The sequence below is a fragment of the Theobroma umbraticum genome, unplaced genomic scaffold (genome assembly GCF_002168275.2).
Source record: "Theobroma umbraticum cultivar Fairchild unplaced genomic scaffold, ASM216827v3 scaffold_81.0, whole genome shotgun sequence".
Taxonomy (NCBI): domain Eukaryota; kingdom Viridiplantae; phylum Streptophyta; class Magnoliopsida; order Malvales; family Malvaceae; genus Theobroma; species Theobroma umbraticum.
This window is the reverse complement of record NW_018397268.1, coordinates 2,602,298-2,619,060: the sequence shown is the minus strand read 5'-3', so window position 1 is coordinate 2,619,060 and position 16,763 is coordinate 2,602,298. Positions and strand designations below refer to the sequence as shown.

At 33.8% G+C, this 16,763-nt stretch overlaps 1 protein-coding gene across 1 annotated transcript; it reads right to left on the bottom strand.

Moving 5' to 3' along the window:
• Nucleotides 1-401: 401 nt before the first annotated feature.
• On the bottom strand, nt 402-15,216 carry LOC110425062 (regulator of nonsense transcripts UPF2). The gene is given in 20 exon segments (XM_089785080.1): nt 402-1,378; nt 1,381-1,438; nt 1,612-1,985; nt 1,988-2,132; nt 2,589-2,774; nt 3,758-3,928; nt 4,765-4,983; nt 5,066-5,317; nt 5,554-5,655; nt 5,761-5,958; nt 6,058-6,351; nt 6,884-6,965; nt 7,098-7,274; nt 8,664-8,791; nt 8,987-9,091; nt 10,207-10,551; nt 11,657-11,859; nt 13,778-13,865; nt 14,014-14,115; nt 15,041-15,216. Coding segments are annotated over 19 exon segments (3,630 nt in total). The 5' UTR covers nt 14,077-14,115; nt 15,041-15,216; the 3' UTR covers nt 402-938.
• Between the last annotated feature and the right edge of the window lie 1,547 nt (nt 15,217-16,763).

The following is a 16,763-nucleotide window of genomic DNA, read 5'->3' as shown; positions in this document are numbered from 1 at the left end:
AAAATGCCATTGAATTTGCAACCAACCTAAAACCCAAAAGTATGAATTCTTGAGTTTCGGCGTATAGACTTCTTACCTTTGTTGGGTTTCAATGGCCCAATGTCTTACATTATTTTTAATGACAAAACATATATATATATATATATATATTATTGAATTATTACATATATCATCATGTAATTTAAATTGGCTATAAATAGTTATATACTCCCAACTCTGTGTTTTTTCCCTTTCTTATTTAAGATTATAAATTAGGGCACAATTCTAATTAAGCAGAGGGCTGGTAAAGAGAAATTTGGTCAGTCTTCTGCTTCTGTCACAAATCATATCCTTCACTGTCAATGCATATAGAAAGGAAGTGCTAAGAAGTGAAAGTACAAACTCAGGCACTATCCGACCCATCATAAAAGAGCCACTGATATTTTCTATATTAAACAAAATGGTCTTTTGAACGTTAGCTTTGGGGGTATAAAACGATGTCGAATCAAACCATTTCTTCCTTCTTTTAACAGGTATACAACACTAAATACAGGGAATCACTATAATCACAGGACTCCATAAGCTTTTTATCAGGGCAGTTCATCATTCCAAAATCACACACAGCAATCCCCTGAATATACTCCCAATTAATAGCCTATACCCTTCTACTAGCAAATCAGGTCAGATATATATATATATATATATATATATTCCTTGCCTATACGACGAAATCGATAAAACAGTAGTCATCTTGTTGAACCGCACGATTGATTGGTGTCTCATGGAAAAAGTATAACCAAAATTCCATTTCATATTGGACCTGGAAAAGATCATTCACCTATCTGGCTGTTCGACAGCTCATGCCGATGTTGTTCTCAATCTTTTCTCTGTTGTAGGCAACATGTGCTTGAATATGATGAAGGCCACGCATCAAAATTTTCAATTTCCTATAGCAGAACTCACTTTTTTCTGCCGTAATAAGCTCCGCTTCCTGAATGGCTATGATGCCGATGACGTGGTCCACCACTCCTGCCGCTGGACCCTTCCCATGAGTTTCCACGGCCGTAAACTCTGCTATTCCCACTTGGCCAATTCAATGTCTGTGTTCCGAGTCCATTATTCTCCTCCTCTACCCTGTCATTATACTCCAAGACCAGCCTCTTGATATCTTGTTTCTCTTCAAACTCGGCTGCTTCTTTCTGTTTTGTGCTCTGGACAAGAGTACAATCACGAGGAATATACATTTGCTTCGTCTGTTGTTTGTTCCCTCGCTTCACTAGAACTTTCACCTGAACCTCTCTGCTTCCTCCAGCTTCTTCATCCAATGCTTCATCACCACTTTCCCCTCCAACTACCCTTCCATGATGATCTTTGGTAGAACCCTCGAACACATTCATTGTATCATCATATTTAGTGTAGGTCGGCCCCGAAGCTCCAGCTTCCGCTGCTCCAACTTCTCCTGCATTTAAAATTGAATTAACATGGATGGCCAACTACTTTCTTCCTAATTCATTTTGAAGCCGCCAAACCACATTAGGGAAAGAAAATCAAAAACAATTAACCAGAACTTAGCATAGCAGATATTTTGACATGTATATTCTCAAGTAAAATAATATTAAAATAGAAAAAGACAACTAAGATACAATGGGATCCAACAGCAATAATTAAAAACCAACAAAAGCTTGCCTGCACTACAGCCCTGAGCTCCTGGTCAAAATTGGCCACTTCTTGAGGATCCAACTCTGCTACCTTCTGCCTGACATGAACTTCATCATCCTCGTCAGAAGCAGGCCCACCATCATCCTCATCCTCCTCATCAGTATCACATCCATCATCATGATTCTCTTCATCTAAATAATCTTCATCATGACCCTCTGGCTCAATGGTGCCACTCCCTGATTCACTGTCACTGTCACCGGTCTCCTCATGCACTCCACCATTTTCCTCAGAACCATTCCAAATGCTTGGTCGATCGGCTGAGATGGAATGGGCAGTTGTCCTGCTAGAGGCTTTTCAGTATCAGAGTGCTTCTCACTACTTGTTTTGTCAGTTGAAGCAGTGCGTTCATGTTCCTCAAGTTCTACTAAAGCAGCATTAACTTCTTCCATGGATGAATATCGGGTCATATTGGGACGTAATTCTGCAAATAAGTCCTGCATATTCTTCAACTTGTCAGCTTATCGCATTTACACACACATTCTTAGAACAGCATATGCAAAATGGCATAAACTCAGAACTAATTTATAAATGAAGCCTTTGTTATCTTTGCTAGTGTAAGTTATGCTTCATTACCACCAATCAAGTGAAGATCATACAGACTTTTGATTATTCTGCACTAACGCTAAATATAGCTTGACATGTTGCTAAAACATTCCATAGATAACAGTCACCCATGAAACATCTTCAAGCTTGCAAGACCAAAGGACTGATAAGAAAGGCTAAAATATCATTTATATAAAGCCCAATAAAACATGGTATCTATGCTATACAATCCCAAATGATTTCTTCAGGCATGGACCACAACATAAAAAGAGTGAGCATTTTCCTTTCCACTATTAGCTCCAAATGACAAATTCAAAAAGTACAATCACTAGTGCATTTTCTGTTACCTGCAAGTCAAATTCAATATCCAGTGGTAAGACACCTTTGCTAAGAATATATCTCTGGAAGTGTATCAAGAATCTATCAAGTTTTCTCTTGGAAGAACCTCGGTCAAAGTAGTGCCCACATGTCTGAAGAAGAGTAATAACCATCCTGATTCGAAAACAATCCTCAGGTGGATCGAGGACATCTTGCTAACAACACAGAAAATCAAATCATATTACTGTTTAAAAATGAATTGAACTACATTCATTGCTAAATCTCACACATAGTAACAATAGAATCGTTTAAAATCTTACAGACAGTCTCATGTCCGCCCCATTACTCAGTGCATCCATTGAAAAGACCTTAATTATTACTATAAACTTCAATACTAGGAATTTCGAATTTTCTAAGAATATTCTGTATCTCTTCAAAGGTAAAATCATAATATCTGAAACTTCTGTATCATACAATTAAGTGTATGTTACTTGTGAAGTTTAAATTATTCTTGTAGTTGCCAAGAGTCAAGTTTATTTTTTGGGACATCAAGTTGGTTATTTACTTCTTACTAGATTGTGATTTGGGTGTTTAGCAGATATTGTGCACTATTCTCTTTCTCCTCCTTTCTCTCTCTTGTTACAATAATCTTGAAGTCATTTTTCACAGCATATGCAGCGTCACATGGCAAAGGAGTGTGCTAAGTCCCACATCGGATGTGTACTAGAGTGATCTTGGGCTTAAATAGAGGGATAGTCATCCCACCTAATACACGAGCCTTTTGGGTTTAGGCCCAGGCCCGTGACAGCATTCAAGCTTTGATTTAACCTAGTTTTTCTTCTAACCAGAAATCCCAATAAAGTTTTTCTTCAATTCCAGCCCTCTTTTGAGATTTGAATCAAACCTGACTAATTTCAAAAACCTAACCTTCCACACAACTGCCCTTGACCTAAAATCCTTAATCCTAGCCCACTAAAAGCACTCACGTAGGCAGCATTGGCAGATCTATTCTACAACATTAACGGCACTCTTTGAATGCATTTATAAAGAAGTTCAAGGAGCAAAACTGGTAAATTTTGAGACATTACAGTAGAAAGAGAGAGAGATAGCCTAAGTGCCTAAAAGCACCAATGCTGACCCTTGCAAGCCTGCCATATAATAATTGAAACTTATAACAATAAACAGGATAACTCAATACCTCTGCTGTATCATGGCCAAAAACAAGAATCAAATAGAGTGTCTCAAAGATGACAGAAGAATCAACATGCTCATAGTTGTATAGCTCCCCTAGAAAACGCATATGAGCAATGCGTCTCTGCTGCATCCCATAATCATTCAATTCCAGACCAAGCCTAATCTCCTCCAAAACCTGAAAGTAGAGAATAAAATTACTGAAACTTAAACCATAAATTAAAAAAAATATAGGTATGATTTGTTCCACTCTTATCCCTAAGAAGATTATGCTTGGAAAAAAATTGCCATAATTGTCCATGGGAAAGATGATATCAGAACAAAACGAGCACGAACATCTCAGAAACTAAGAAAGTAAACTTAATGGAAGTAGCAGGTTCAGATGTTACAAGCTATGCATTTTTCGAATATCCTAATATTTCCAACATAGTTATACAAACACATTTGACTTTTTCCTACCGACCTACAATTATTGGGAGGAAAACAAACATAACAGTCCAGGTCATCAGCAACCTGTTTTCTTGAAGGCTGCCATCCCAACAAAGCAAAAGACTAGACACTCTTAAGCATAATCCAAGAAAACCTCCCTAAGACCATCACATCGTGTTGACCTTAACTTCACCCTAGATTCACTTCAAAACCAAGGCAGATGGATTATGAAACAAAACTCTAAAAGTGAAATGATATATTGAGCTCAAAACAAAGAGCCTAATTGGTAAATTTTCTGTTTTTTTGAAATCACCCCCATATTGTTTCAGTAGTCACAAAAGGTCTATGTCAAAAGGAATTTTAATATGTTACGGAGAACATATGTCAGAGAACCATATGTTCCAGACTAGAATTTCTCACCATTTGAACACTGAATAAGTGCAAATTGTGAATCCTAAGGATATACAAAGAAATAAAAACAAATTGATATACAGTAGTAGGTCCTTCAAAAATCAAGATAGCGTGGGATACAGGAAAATGAAATATCAACTCAACAAGATCAAGTTTTAAATTCAGAAGGCAAACCTCATCAACAACAGCAACAGCAAATTCATCATGGTAGCGACTCAAACCAGCAGTGAGAGAAGCAATCAAGTGAATCTGACCATATTTCCCCTTGTGAACCTTCATGAAGCACTTTAAGAGGTATGATTCACATTCACCCCATGGTAATTTACGAAGTTGCCTCAGCACATGCTCAATGGAAGACTTATCAAGATCTGTAAATAGCAATTTTCTAATATACTGCAAAACAATCAGACAGAACTCAGTAGGAGGTTTAACATCAAAACACATGGAAAATTCAGACATGAAAAGTAAATCATACCTGGTGCAATGGTGGACGGACTTTAGAGACCCGTGCAGATCTTTCAGGTGGCTTGCATAGGTAGTAAGCATTTTCTACTAGCGTGCTGTGTCGAGGATCCAAATTTTTTACATTTTTCAAGCGCATCAAGATCTCCAACATGTTAGCCATTCTTATGGTAGTTTCAGGAGACCGATATAGAAAACGACCACATGTCTCAAGAAGATTGCAAGCGACATCAATGTTATGATGAGTGAAATCATCTAAACATGTCTGGTACAAAAGAAAAATAGAATAAGCAAGCATCTGAAACAAACTATATGCTTTCAAGTATGCTTGCATTTACAGGTTATAAGACTAATGAAAATGAGGGCAATAAAACTTTTGCTCCTAATTTCTCTTTGCTTCAAAAGGTTTATAATCTCCCATAAGATAAGATGGTAATATCATCATAGGAACAAGCACTGATATAGAAACCAACATTTATCAGTTAGCTGCTTTGCACATACCTTCAGACAACTAAAAACAAGGCCAGCGGGTGCAATCCTGAACTTGCAAAGTTCTCCAATAAACCTTATATTCCTGATCTTTGTTTCAATGTTCATTTGATCCTAAAGTAAATTTCAATTTTGGAATATAAGTTACAAACAGAAGGAATGAACGCACAAAAAGAGAAATATTACAAAGATAAGAAGGAGACTGGTAGGGCAGCTGACCTTTTTATTAATTAAGAAGTTGAACTCTTCCTCCAACATCTGCAAGAGCATAGAGGGAACATCCTTCATACAAGTTGACAATGTTGCAACCATGCGGGAGTAGTATGGCAGCAATTCCAAAGATGTCCTTGGGACATTAAACAATGCTCTCACAAGCCTTTTTCGATTTGATTTTGAATTCAAATAACAGAACTCCACCTGAAATTATAATGAACAATTCAATACTCTTCTAGAGTTGCATAAAACCCCATCAAAAGAGGCATAAAACAGTCGCAACAAAAAAGGAGGTATAATTACCGTAAGTTGATCAATGAGGTCACGGCTCACACAACCTGGGAGTCTTTGCAGTAGAGCATCCAGATTTGTTCCTTCAAGACCTTTGAGCTTCTCTTTTTCATTTTCTCCTTTTTTATCAGAGTCTTTTTCTTTCCCTTTCTCCTTGTCTGGATCTTTAGTCCTTTCTTTGTCCTTTTCCTCTTTGTCCTTCCCTTTCTCCACACTTTTCCCTTCTTGCAAATTGCCAGAGTCTGCAGAAGCCTCCACAGCATCTTGGGCAACTGCAGTACTTTGATCTGCTTCAGTAGAGGAATCCTTGGAAAAGAAGACCAAAGTATCATTTAATGATAACCATTAAATAGAGATAAACTATTTAGAAAACTTAAATCAGATCTGCCATGAGAGACTCAAGAAGATTTCAACAATCAAGAAATCTAGAAACTGACTCACCCCTCCCGAACCCCCACCCAGCCACAAAAAGGGAGAAAAAGAAAACAAGTGCACTGCAGTTAAGAAATCAAGAAATGGTTCAGTCTATCCTTGGGTTTCTTAACATCAAAATGCCTTGTTTCTGTCAATTTTTTTCACTTTTTTTCTCTAACAAACTATCAGATTTCTTTAGTTTTTAGCATCAGGAGTATTTCGATAATTTCCAACTGCAAAGATATGGATCATGGTGATGATTGATGGAGCAGGGATGAGCAATAAATATGAAATGTCAGCACATCAACAACCAATCCTCAACCAAGCCTTAGATATGTAACACAGAAAGGATAATACTTTATTGGCAGTATTTAACCACAGATGACAAAGCCTATAATAACATTCAAAATCTTGATGTACTTACAGTTGGTTGCTCTTGTGCCTTTGACGTTTGCTCGATCCCTTTGGGCTCGGCTTCTCCCAATAATACGGCTGGGACAAATGCTCTGAGAATAACACGCATGCAATGCTCTTAATAGCAAGCAAAGACATCTTTTACTTCCAAAAAGAACATCAACAAAGACTCTATTGGTTAAGAATATATCTTCTTAACTAACTGCATAATGGCCACAACAAACCTGAGATCTGGTAAGCATTCATAGAACGCTCTAGTGTCCTCATCATCCCATATAGCTTCAAGGGTGGAAGACTCTTTTCCAGTGGCAGGAGATGAAGCATCCTCTCCAGTAGTAACCCTAGTTGTGTGACTGTCCTCTGGCATCACTGGAGACTGCATATCAAGTGCTTCTGCTAAACTGCAATATAAGGATTTAAAAAATATTTAAATTGATTTGTTTTTGGTTAAAAGAAAATAAGTCATTTATGATTGGTTTTCTTTTGTAAGAAATATAAGCTGATAATAATGTTACTCTAGATGCAAGAGGCATGCTTGAGGTTTGAGAATAAGCAAATTTAAATGGGGAAAATTATGAAAATTCTGAAATGCAAGGTGGAAGTACTATGAAACTGACAGTTCAACTACGGTTTGGCATCTTAGCCACTGACTTTGGCAAGACCCAAGAGACACTAAATTGTTAAAAAAAATGAGGTCTAAAGTTCCCACAGGTCATTAAATCCAAAAATCCACAAAAGAGACCACCAGCTCCAGCTCAAACCCTGCATTTCTGCCACAATTCTTGATAGAATTGCTCATGCAATGGAAAAAAGTATGAATAGTACCAGGTGGAAGCTCGCAAAGGATTTACTTCCTAGACTCTGTAATGGAAGAGCTATCTTGGGATACACACAAATCCAACTATCTGACAAAGCATTTATAAAGCAAAGAAATCATAGAAAAATCCATTACTATTTACGCTTTGCCACCAACACACTCCGTATTATAATCATTAATCTGAAGTCATTTAGTACAGATTTCCAAATTCAGCAATCAGAGCTATCACTCCGAATTCAGCAGCAATAATTTTATTTTCATATTACAAGAAATCATCTTGGTTTAGTACATGGGGCTCAAAACTCAAGAAATTGATACTGAAGATAGCAATACCAACAAACCTATTCTGACAGCTGTCATCAACAGTTCCAGCTTTTATACTTCCCAAACAAAAGTTATTCTTAGCATAAGTAATCTCAAACTTCTCGACTGAGCATCCGAAGATAAGTAATCTCCTGAAATAACTATTCCCATATGCTACATATTTCTTGACAAACACTTTAAAATACAAACCTTAATTCATATGTAGTGCACAAAACAACTATTAACATCTAAATATTTAAGTTATGAAACATAGAAAAGTATAATCTTTTCCACTTATGCCTATTGGTAGTTATTTAACGGAGGCTTGGTCTTCAACAATTTTCTATATGGAGAAACTGAATATTTATGATATAAATATGGCAACTTATATTCTGTTTCATTTATGCTGATTGATAGTTATGTGGCAGATGTTTGGTTTATAGACAATATCTGTTCATCCAGAGACAAAGAGTAAAGATATTGGAATGCAACTCCATAATAACTCAATGATTATAAACTTGCTAATACAGCATAATTATTCCTGGTTCAGGCATGATCTAAACATCTACAATTAATATATAAGTAAGTAATAAAACACCATAAACACCACTTACAATGAGACATTGCCACCAGAATAAACAACCATGAAATGACACATAAAGCAACTTACGATGAGACATTGCGGTACAAATGATCATAAGATTTTCGCAGCTTTTCATATGAAGATGCATTTTCTTCATTGAGCTCTCCTTTAGCATTTAGAATCTTGGCATTCTCATGCTCCATCTGGCGAAGTGTCTATAAAATTTTAACAGTAATAAAAGGAAAAAAAACCATCAATCAGGGCAGGGAAAGAAAAAAAGGATAATGAAAGAAACCAATTATTCCAACTAATTATTTGTGGAACAAAAGATGTGGCTAAAGAGAAGTTCAAATAAGAACCTTAAGATTTATTGCTCTTAAAAGATAATATTTTCAATTGCAAAAGCTTACCGCATGCTCAGACTGGAGAAGTTCAGTGACAGCATCATAATATGCATGGAAGGCCTTCCTAAAAGTTTTCTTCTGATCTGCTGTGATATTGAGGCCTTTAAAGAACTGCAGCAAATTGCCAGCAAAGTAGCTATAAACTTAGGTCTAGCTGGCATAACAATTGTTCACACAAAGAATAAAATGTTTACGTTACAAAAATACAGCCACTAAAGTATGATAGAATTATCTAATAGTAACAAACAAATAGGGGCGAGAATTGTTACCCATATCCATCTAGCCGCCCTATACACCTGGTGTTAGTGTAATTAATTTAACCTCTCCGGTTACAAATGGGTTAAAATTCACTGACCCCAGATATAATAATTTTTAAGAGAGGAAGGTGTGGTAACTACGTATATGACTCCCAAAAACCCGTTTCAGTCCGTCATAACTTTAGACCCTCCCTTCACATCAACATAAACCTCACTTCTCCCATTTATGAGTTTAGCCCCTATGCCACGTCCAAAGAGAACCAACAGAGGCTCAATCCCTACCACCAAAATAACATCATCATATGCTCCTTACAGTCACAGAGGCCCCTTTGCCAAGCATGGCTTACTCACAACAACTGACTCATCAAGTCCAGTTGGACCACTGAGTGAGGTCTTAGCACGTTGGCTTCTAGTGGAGCAAAAAAGGTAATGGGTAAACTTGTCAACTTCTTGGCATACCCGTTTTGACATTGTTGCAAGCTTCCAACAGAGCCACTGTGATCCGTTTTTTTTTTTTTCATATTTTTTGCACTTCTGTGGACAATACATCTAATAATTATAATATATATGTATATATTCTTTTTTAATAATGATTGTTTTAATAGGTTTTTTGGCTACTTAACCTAAATCTTAGTTGAAACATTATAAGAATTGACAGCATTCTCAACAGCAGAAAATATTCAATCAATTAGGAAGGTAGGATCAGATCAGATCTGGATTAATAGTTACGGGTGATAGTTTAGACAAATAAACAGGACATAAACAGGCAATCAGGTTGGCAATTAATCCATCTAAATATAATCAACCTATTCCTACCATTTTCTGATGCCAATAACAAAAGATAAAGTCCAATATCAATATCAAAGATACAAATAATCTAGAAGTCCAAATGCAAAGCCATAATAGCTTCATAGAAACAATCCTAGATTTGGAAGTGTCAGGCCATCTTAACAAACAAAAAAGATGTACCTCTTCTAGAATTTCTTGTCCAGAAATTGGAAGCCCTAGAAACACTCGCCCTTGTCGAGCAAAACTAGCAAGAAGAGTTAAATTTGTCTGAGTAGCATCTCGGTCCTTCAAGTGCTCCGTGCTAGTAAGATCCTTAATGATATTGATAAAGATTCCGTTGTCTTCTATAACTCCAACAAAGTAAAGTTCCAGAAGAAGTTTCAAAGTACTACGCTTCTTCATTGCCTTCAAGTTCCTGTCTGCATCCAAATCATCCCCAGATTTTCCAGGAAAGAAGACTTTCAGGAGCCCTTGTATCAGACTTGGTGAGAAATCTTTGTACCTTTGATGAAGCAAAGAGCAGATCTTTTGACAGATAGAAACAGTGAGGATCATATGGGAGGTAGAGGACATACAATTACCACAAATAAATACGTTTAAGCTCTCATAAATTCCTCAAGAACGACAAAAGCTAGCTAGCAAAACATATGTGGAGTGCATACGTACTGATACAGACGTCACACATAACTATCCTTCTTATTAGAACGAATAGATGTGAACTATACCCATTAACACATTTATGAACTTTCAGCCAACTTCATAAACACTGGTATGGCATATGAAGATGCAGACTGTATACCAAAGAAACCAGCAAAAATTTGGACAATTACAAACATGCATGCAGATACAGACATCACAGATATGCATATTCTTCATAATACAAGGAATGTAAATGTTAGCTCTATTCATCAACAAATTTTACAAACTTTTAAGCAAGTGACTTTACCAACAGTGGGCTATGAAAGATAATAACTCTATATAACAAGAAACTAGTAAGATTTGGACATTACAAACCAGAAATTGCATCATAGTTACCACAACCTAGAGCTGTTTATTATCCATACATGCATGAAAGGAAAAGGTAAACTACAAAGAAGTTGATGATGAAAATAGCAAGGACCAGACTAGGACACTCTATAGATATTTAAAATGTATGCAATAAACAATTTATAAAACATTGAATCCTCATGAAAAACTCAAATCTGCTAGCAAAAGATAGAAAGGTGCACACAAAGACATTGCAGGAGGTAACCAATGACTCATACAGGCTACTACAACCCATTTGGACACAAAGACTACCAAATTCTTTTACTTTCTTATTTAAATCAAAGTTACCTAATCCTGGCTGCTTAAATTACCTCGCTTAAACAGCTATGATTCATTCAAGTCTTTGAGTTTTGGCTCATGAAACCATGAACCATTTTCAGCTGAAGAGAATACACGAAAGTTCACAATCAAATTTCAATCAAACATACAACTACCAACTTTGCATGTCTGAATACGAAATAACATACATTTTTAATGACTCTTTGTACTCACAGCGAATTAACTGAGATAACAATATGTATGGCCATATAATCTCAATATAAAATCTAACAATATCTAGATCAAACTTATTCATAAACACTACCTGAACTGCAGCTTGTATATCAGAACTTTTAAGCTTGGCATCACAAATAGCAGTCACAGCTTCACTAACAAATTTGCTTAAATTAACACTTCGTAGCTCCTCCATCAATCCTTCCTTCTGCTCTTCATTTATCTGCTTTAATTTTTTAATAACAGCTGTATTGCGCTTGATGCTGGAATCCAATGTCCTGAGGAACCCAGAGTCTAAAACCAAGAATAAAAACATATTAATGTCTATGTGACAGTTATTCAAAATGCCATAATAAATGTCCACAACCTAGATTATATTGAAGTTAATCTACAAAGATAATTTTGGAAGTTAAATTAGGAAAGACAAAAATTAGACTTATAGGCACATGAACTTCCACCACCCGTGATAATAATAAGCATAAAAGGAAGAAGGAATGGAAAATTTGCTTGCTCTGTCACCTATGGTTGGTAAAGGAAATTTTCCCCTAATTAAAGAAATGAGAGATAAGTCTTCAAAGCCACAAAATTCTCATCTTCTCGCACATTTTCTAATACCTCATTACCCAATTTAAAATATTGAAAGAAACTAAAAGGAAATGCATCATTCCTATCTTCAAGCTTTTATATCTACCAAGTATAATACTTTTAGACCTCTCTTTTTCATCCTCCTAATTTCTACCCTCTCAAATATTAGATTCCAGTTTGAGATATTCTATGAGCCCAAAAAATTACTTATGATGAAATTTTCTAGTAATTGTCTATCAAGTACCTAAGCCATCATCGTGGAAGCAACCCAAAACATCTTCAAAAACAATAAAAGAGCACTTTGTTCAGGGGCCATTTAGTGTTAATACATTTTTTTCTTGGATGAACTTCTTCCATTCCAAAAGAATTGGGTCACATATTACTGAAATAGAACATCATATGGACATAACGGAACCTTACAAGCAATGGTTAAGTATCAATATCATTAAATAGAAATTTTGAATTGGTCAAAAAAAATTACTTTGAGTGCTTTCACAACCTAACTTGCATGTCCCAATATTTCAGCACAATTCCTAATAATAAGTTTACAAAGCCACTTAAAGGAGCCTTATCTCAGTACTGACGTATTTGTTACTAAAAGTACTATAAGCTAAAGTTCTTTCTTTTTCAGTTTCCAATCTATGGAAAACGCCATTAAAGATGAAGGATGAATTACTGATTAACTATAAGCAATTTCCATTTAAGGACAGGCTAAAATTACTATAATAAATGAAAAACCAGTCAGGTAAACAATTTTAACCGTTTCAATTACAATGGGCATTTAAGAAACTTTAAGGGTCCGTTTGACAACCAAAAAATAACTTGCTGGAGTAAAATTTTTTCTGTGTAAAATATTTTACAGGAAAATTTAATGTTTCCTGTTTTTTGGATAAACTATCGAAAACATTGTCTATTGTTTGGATCATCTTGTGGAAAATATTTTCCACTATCACTAGTGGAATTATTTGGGTGTTAAAATGATAAATAGGGATAGATTACAAAACAATTGTGCCATTTGGTTTTGACATTAAAATTAAGAATGGAAATGAAAACAGGGTAAATCAATAATGATATTTTCATAAGCATTTAACCACATGTTGTAAAGAAAGTAAGCTCTATTTTTCGAAAAATTTTCCATCTCATCATTTTTTTACCATAACACTATAAAAATATCAACATTCGTCAATTGGGTAAAACAACTAAAGCCTATATTTGTAAATGTATATTCATCAAATGACAGTCATTAAAATATTTTTTGTTATAATTTTTAGCAAAATTTATTCAATTTATAAATGAAATTATTAATTGCATTTAATGCTTTCATTAAAAAAAATTTCTTTCAATTTTAATAGTATTGAATAATTTAAATATTAATACTTTAAGGTAAAAAAATTTTAAGTTAAATATTTATTTTTTTATTTTTTTTATTAGTTTAAGTTAAATATTAATTATTCATCAAACCTATACTACTAGGTAGTATAAAAGTATTTTTTCTGTTGACCTGCAAAATATTTTACATCTAGAATAAATTTTCCGTCTCCCACACAAGCATGAGTCCTGAAAACGTTTTCCAAAAAATAGTTTACGTGAAAACAAATGAACCTTAAATGTAGTAAAATTTACTAACCAGGCCTCTCAGGATTCAAATTGCTTTGACGAAGAGCCATTTTTCCCTCGATTGATTTCTTCATTTCCTCAAGACGAGCAACAGCTTCCTACAATTGAAATAAATCATATAAAGTGTGTAATATCAAAGTAACTTCAAATTTCTTTATGGCGAAAAACCCTCCAAGAACAAGAAAAATGATCAAATAGTAAATTTTCAAGCATACATGTACAAGTCAACAGGCCCATCAGTGTTACCTCATCATCTTGTTTGCCATGGTGTTCACCTCCAGCACGACAGTCATCCTCATGGTGATCCATCTCATCTATTTGTCGTAACAATTATCCTATTAACTATAACTAAAGAATCAATAATCAAGAGATTAGCATTAAAAAAATGAACCATTATTATATTTCACCTCAATAATCCCTATATATCTATGACTAAAGAATCAATTACCAAGAAATTACCATTAAAAAAATGAAGAATTGGAGCTAAATGGTACCTTCTACCAGATTTCTAAATACAGTTAAAGAATCAATAACTGAGAAATTAGCATTAAAACAAAAACGAGCTATTAGTAACTAAATAGGATCTTCTAGCTTTTCCAGAACCAAGCACTTCCAGGTAGTATCCATATAAATAACTCTCTCTGCATCATATATCACTCCCCATTCCAGCATTTTAAACCCCTACGCTAAGTTGCAGAAGATATCGTAGTCAACCATGTAATACAGTAATTTTTCTTGGAACAATTTTTTTTTCAATTACTTTTTAAACTTTGATACTCAAAAGTTCAGCCCTAAAATCCACTTCACCAATTATACCTCATAACCTGCAGCATGTACATCAGAGTGATATTCGAAGCACAAAGACAAAGAAAACCATATTTTAACCTTCCAAAATACACACCTTAAAATCATGGAACAAATGCGGAAAAATACTTCATAATTCGAATTCTAACAACCTCATTTCTCCTTTTAACAGTTACCTTAAATCCATGACAAGAAAAGAGATTTGCATAATCATAATCTAGCTTAACTGTTCCAAATCATCTCACTTACAACTTCACTATAACAACTGAAAACATTTCGTAGGAATAATAATAATCATCAAAAATCACTAAAAAATCAGCGAATTATACTTTCCTCAAATCATAAAATCATAAAGATGTTAAAAAAAACTCAATCCGAAGATTAAAAAACAACAATAAAGTCTGTAAATGGAAGGTTACAGATCTTAGAGAAAGAGAGAGAGCGAGAGAGAGCGAGTTAGGGTTTTTACCTGAAAATTTGCGGAAGAAATAGTCAGAATAATAGAGTGAAGAGAAATAGACGAATAAAGGGAGCCTGAGCCCTTGAGAGAAATTTCTGAAACGAACCCGGACTTTTTGAAGAACTGATTTGGCAAAGGAAGAAAACTGAAGCTTTCAGGGTGGCTCGAAATCGGATCGCGGGTCGAACTTGAACCCGTTTTGAAACGCAAGAATTTTTAGGATTTGAGAATTTTATAGAGTGAGATGATGCGTTTTGGCACGTCCGATTAGAAGATTTCTTTCCTTTTTTTTTTTTTCTAAATTTTTTTACTATTCATAAGGTTGCCATTTTTCATTAGATAATAATAATTAAATACTAATAAATTAATATAACTTATTAAATCAACATACCTCAGTCACGCTAATTCTTTCTTAAAAAGCATAATTTTTAAAAAAATTCATCAATTATTTTACAAAAAAATCAAATAAACTCTTACTTTTTATTTTATGTTCAATCTAATTTTTATTTATTTTGAACCCAATAAATATTTATAACCAAGGGTTCGTTAATTGTTATTAATCAAAATAATACTTATTATTTAATACCCACATAACATTAATGCGTCACGAATTTAACGAGTAAAAAATATTTGTGATCATATCATCATATACTATGTTTGTGTTTAATAAATAAATGTATTTGTATTATAATTTAAAACATATAATTAATCATGTTGTTATCGTATTTACTTATACAATCATTAATATTTTATATTTACAAGACATGATCAAAACACATGAACACAAAAAATTAGATTAACGTATAAGTTACATAAAGTTTTTATACTTCTTTAGCTTTTGAAATTTCTTTTATGATTTTTTATATGATTTTCATAATCTAAAACTATTGAAATATTATATATAAGTTACCAAAATTTTAGATAATTATTTAAATATATCATACTTAAATATCTATATAATCGTAGTAATCTAAATTATTGAAATATTATGTATATGTTAATGAAAGGCTATATTGTATAATCAACTTTAAACATTTTTTATAATATATATATGTCTATAACATACTTAAAAAAAAGTTTTAAAGAGATTTTCTCGTTTAATCACATATTGGTTTCAAACGGTGCTTAAAAAGGTTAAACGGACTATATGTATGAGTGTTTTATATTTGGTTGGTGTACAACATACGGGTTATACTCTAATATATATAATAACAAACTTAATACATGTAATAATAAAAAAGTAATAATAAAAATGAATATATAAATATACCTTGAAAATGCAAAAAAAAGGTTTATAATAGAGGATGGAATTTTTTAAAAAATATATATATTTAATCAAATTTTTTACAATGTTAAAAATCAATAGCTATGGTAAATTTTGGGCCTGGATGAGATTCGACCCAAACCAGTTAGAGCTCGGTCCATGTAACTTTAAATACTGAGTGAAAGAAACGAATTGGGCTTTCTGAACTATTCAATATTAATAAATATGGGCTTAGTGTCCAATATCACATTATTTTGAGTTTTCTTTCTTGTAATAGGTAATTTTTTTATGATATATATTTTTTTAAAAAAATCGAATAAAACAATTTGAAGACAACTTTATTAAAAAAAAATTGAAGACAAGGTTACATACTATAAATAAAAGTAAAATTCATAAAAGTTGACCAATAATATCACTCAAATATAAAAAATTAGAGATATCCACAAATAAAGTACTTATTATTTTTTA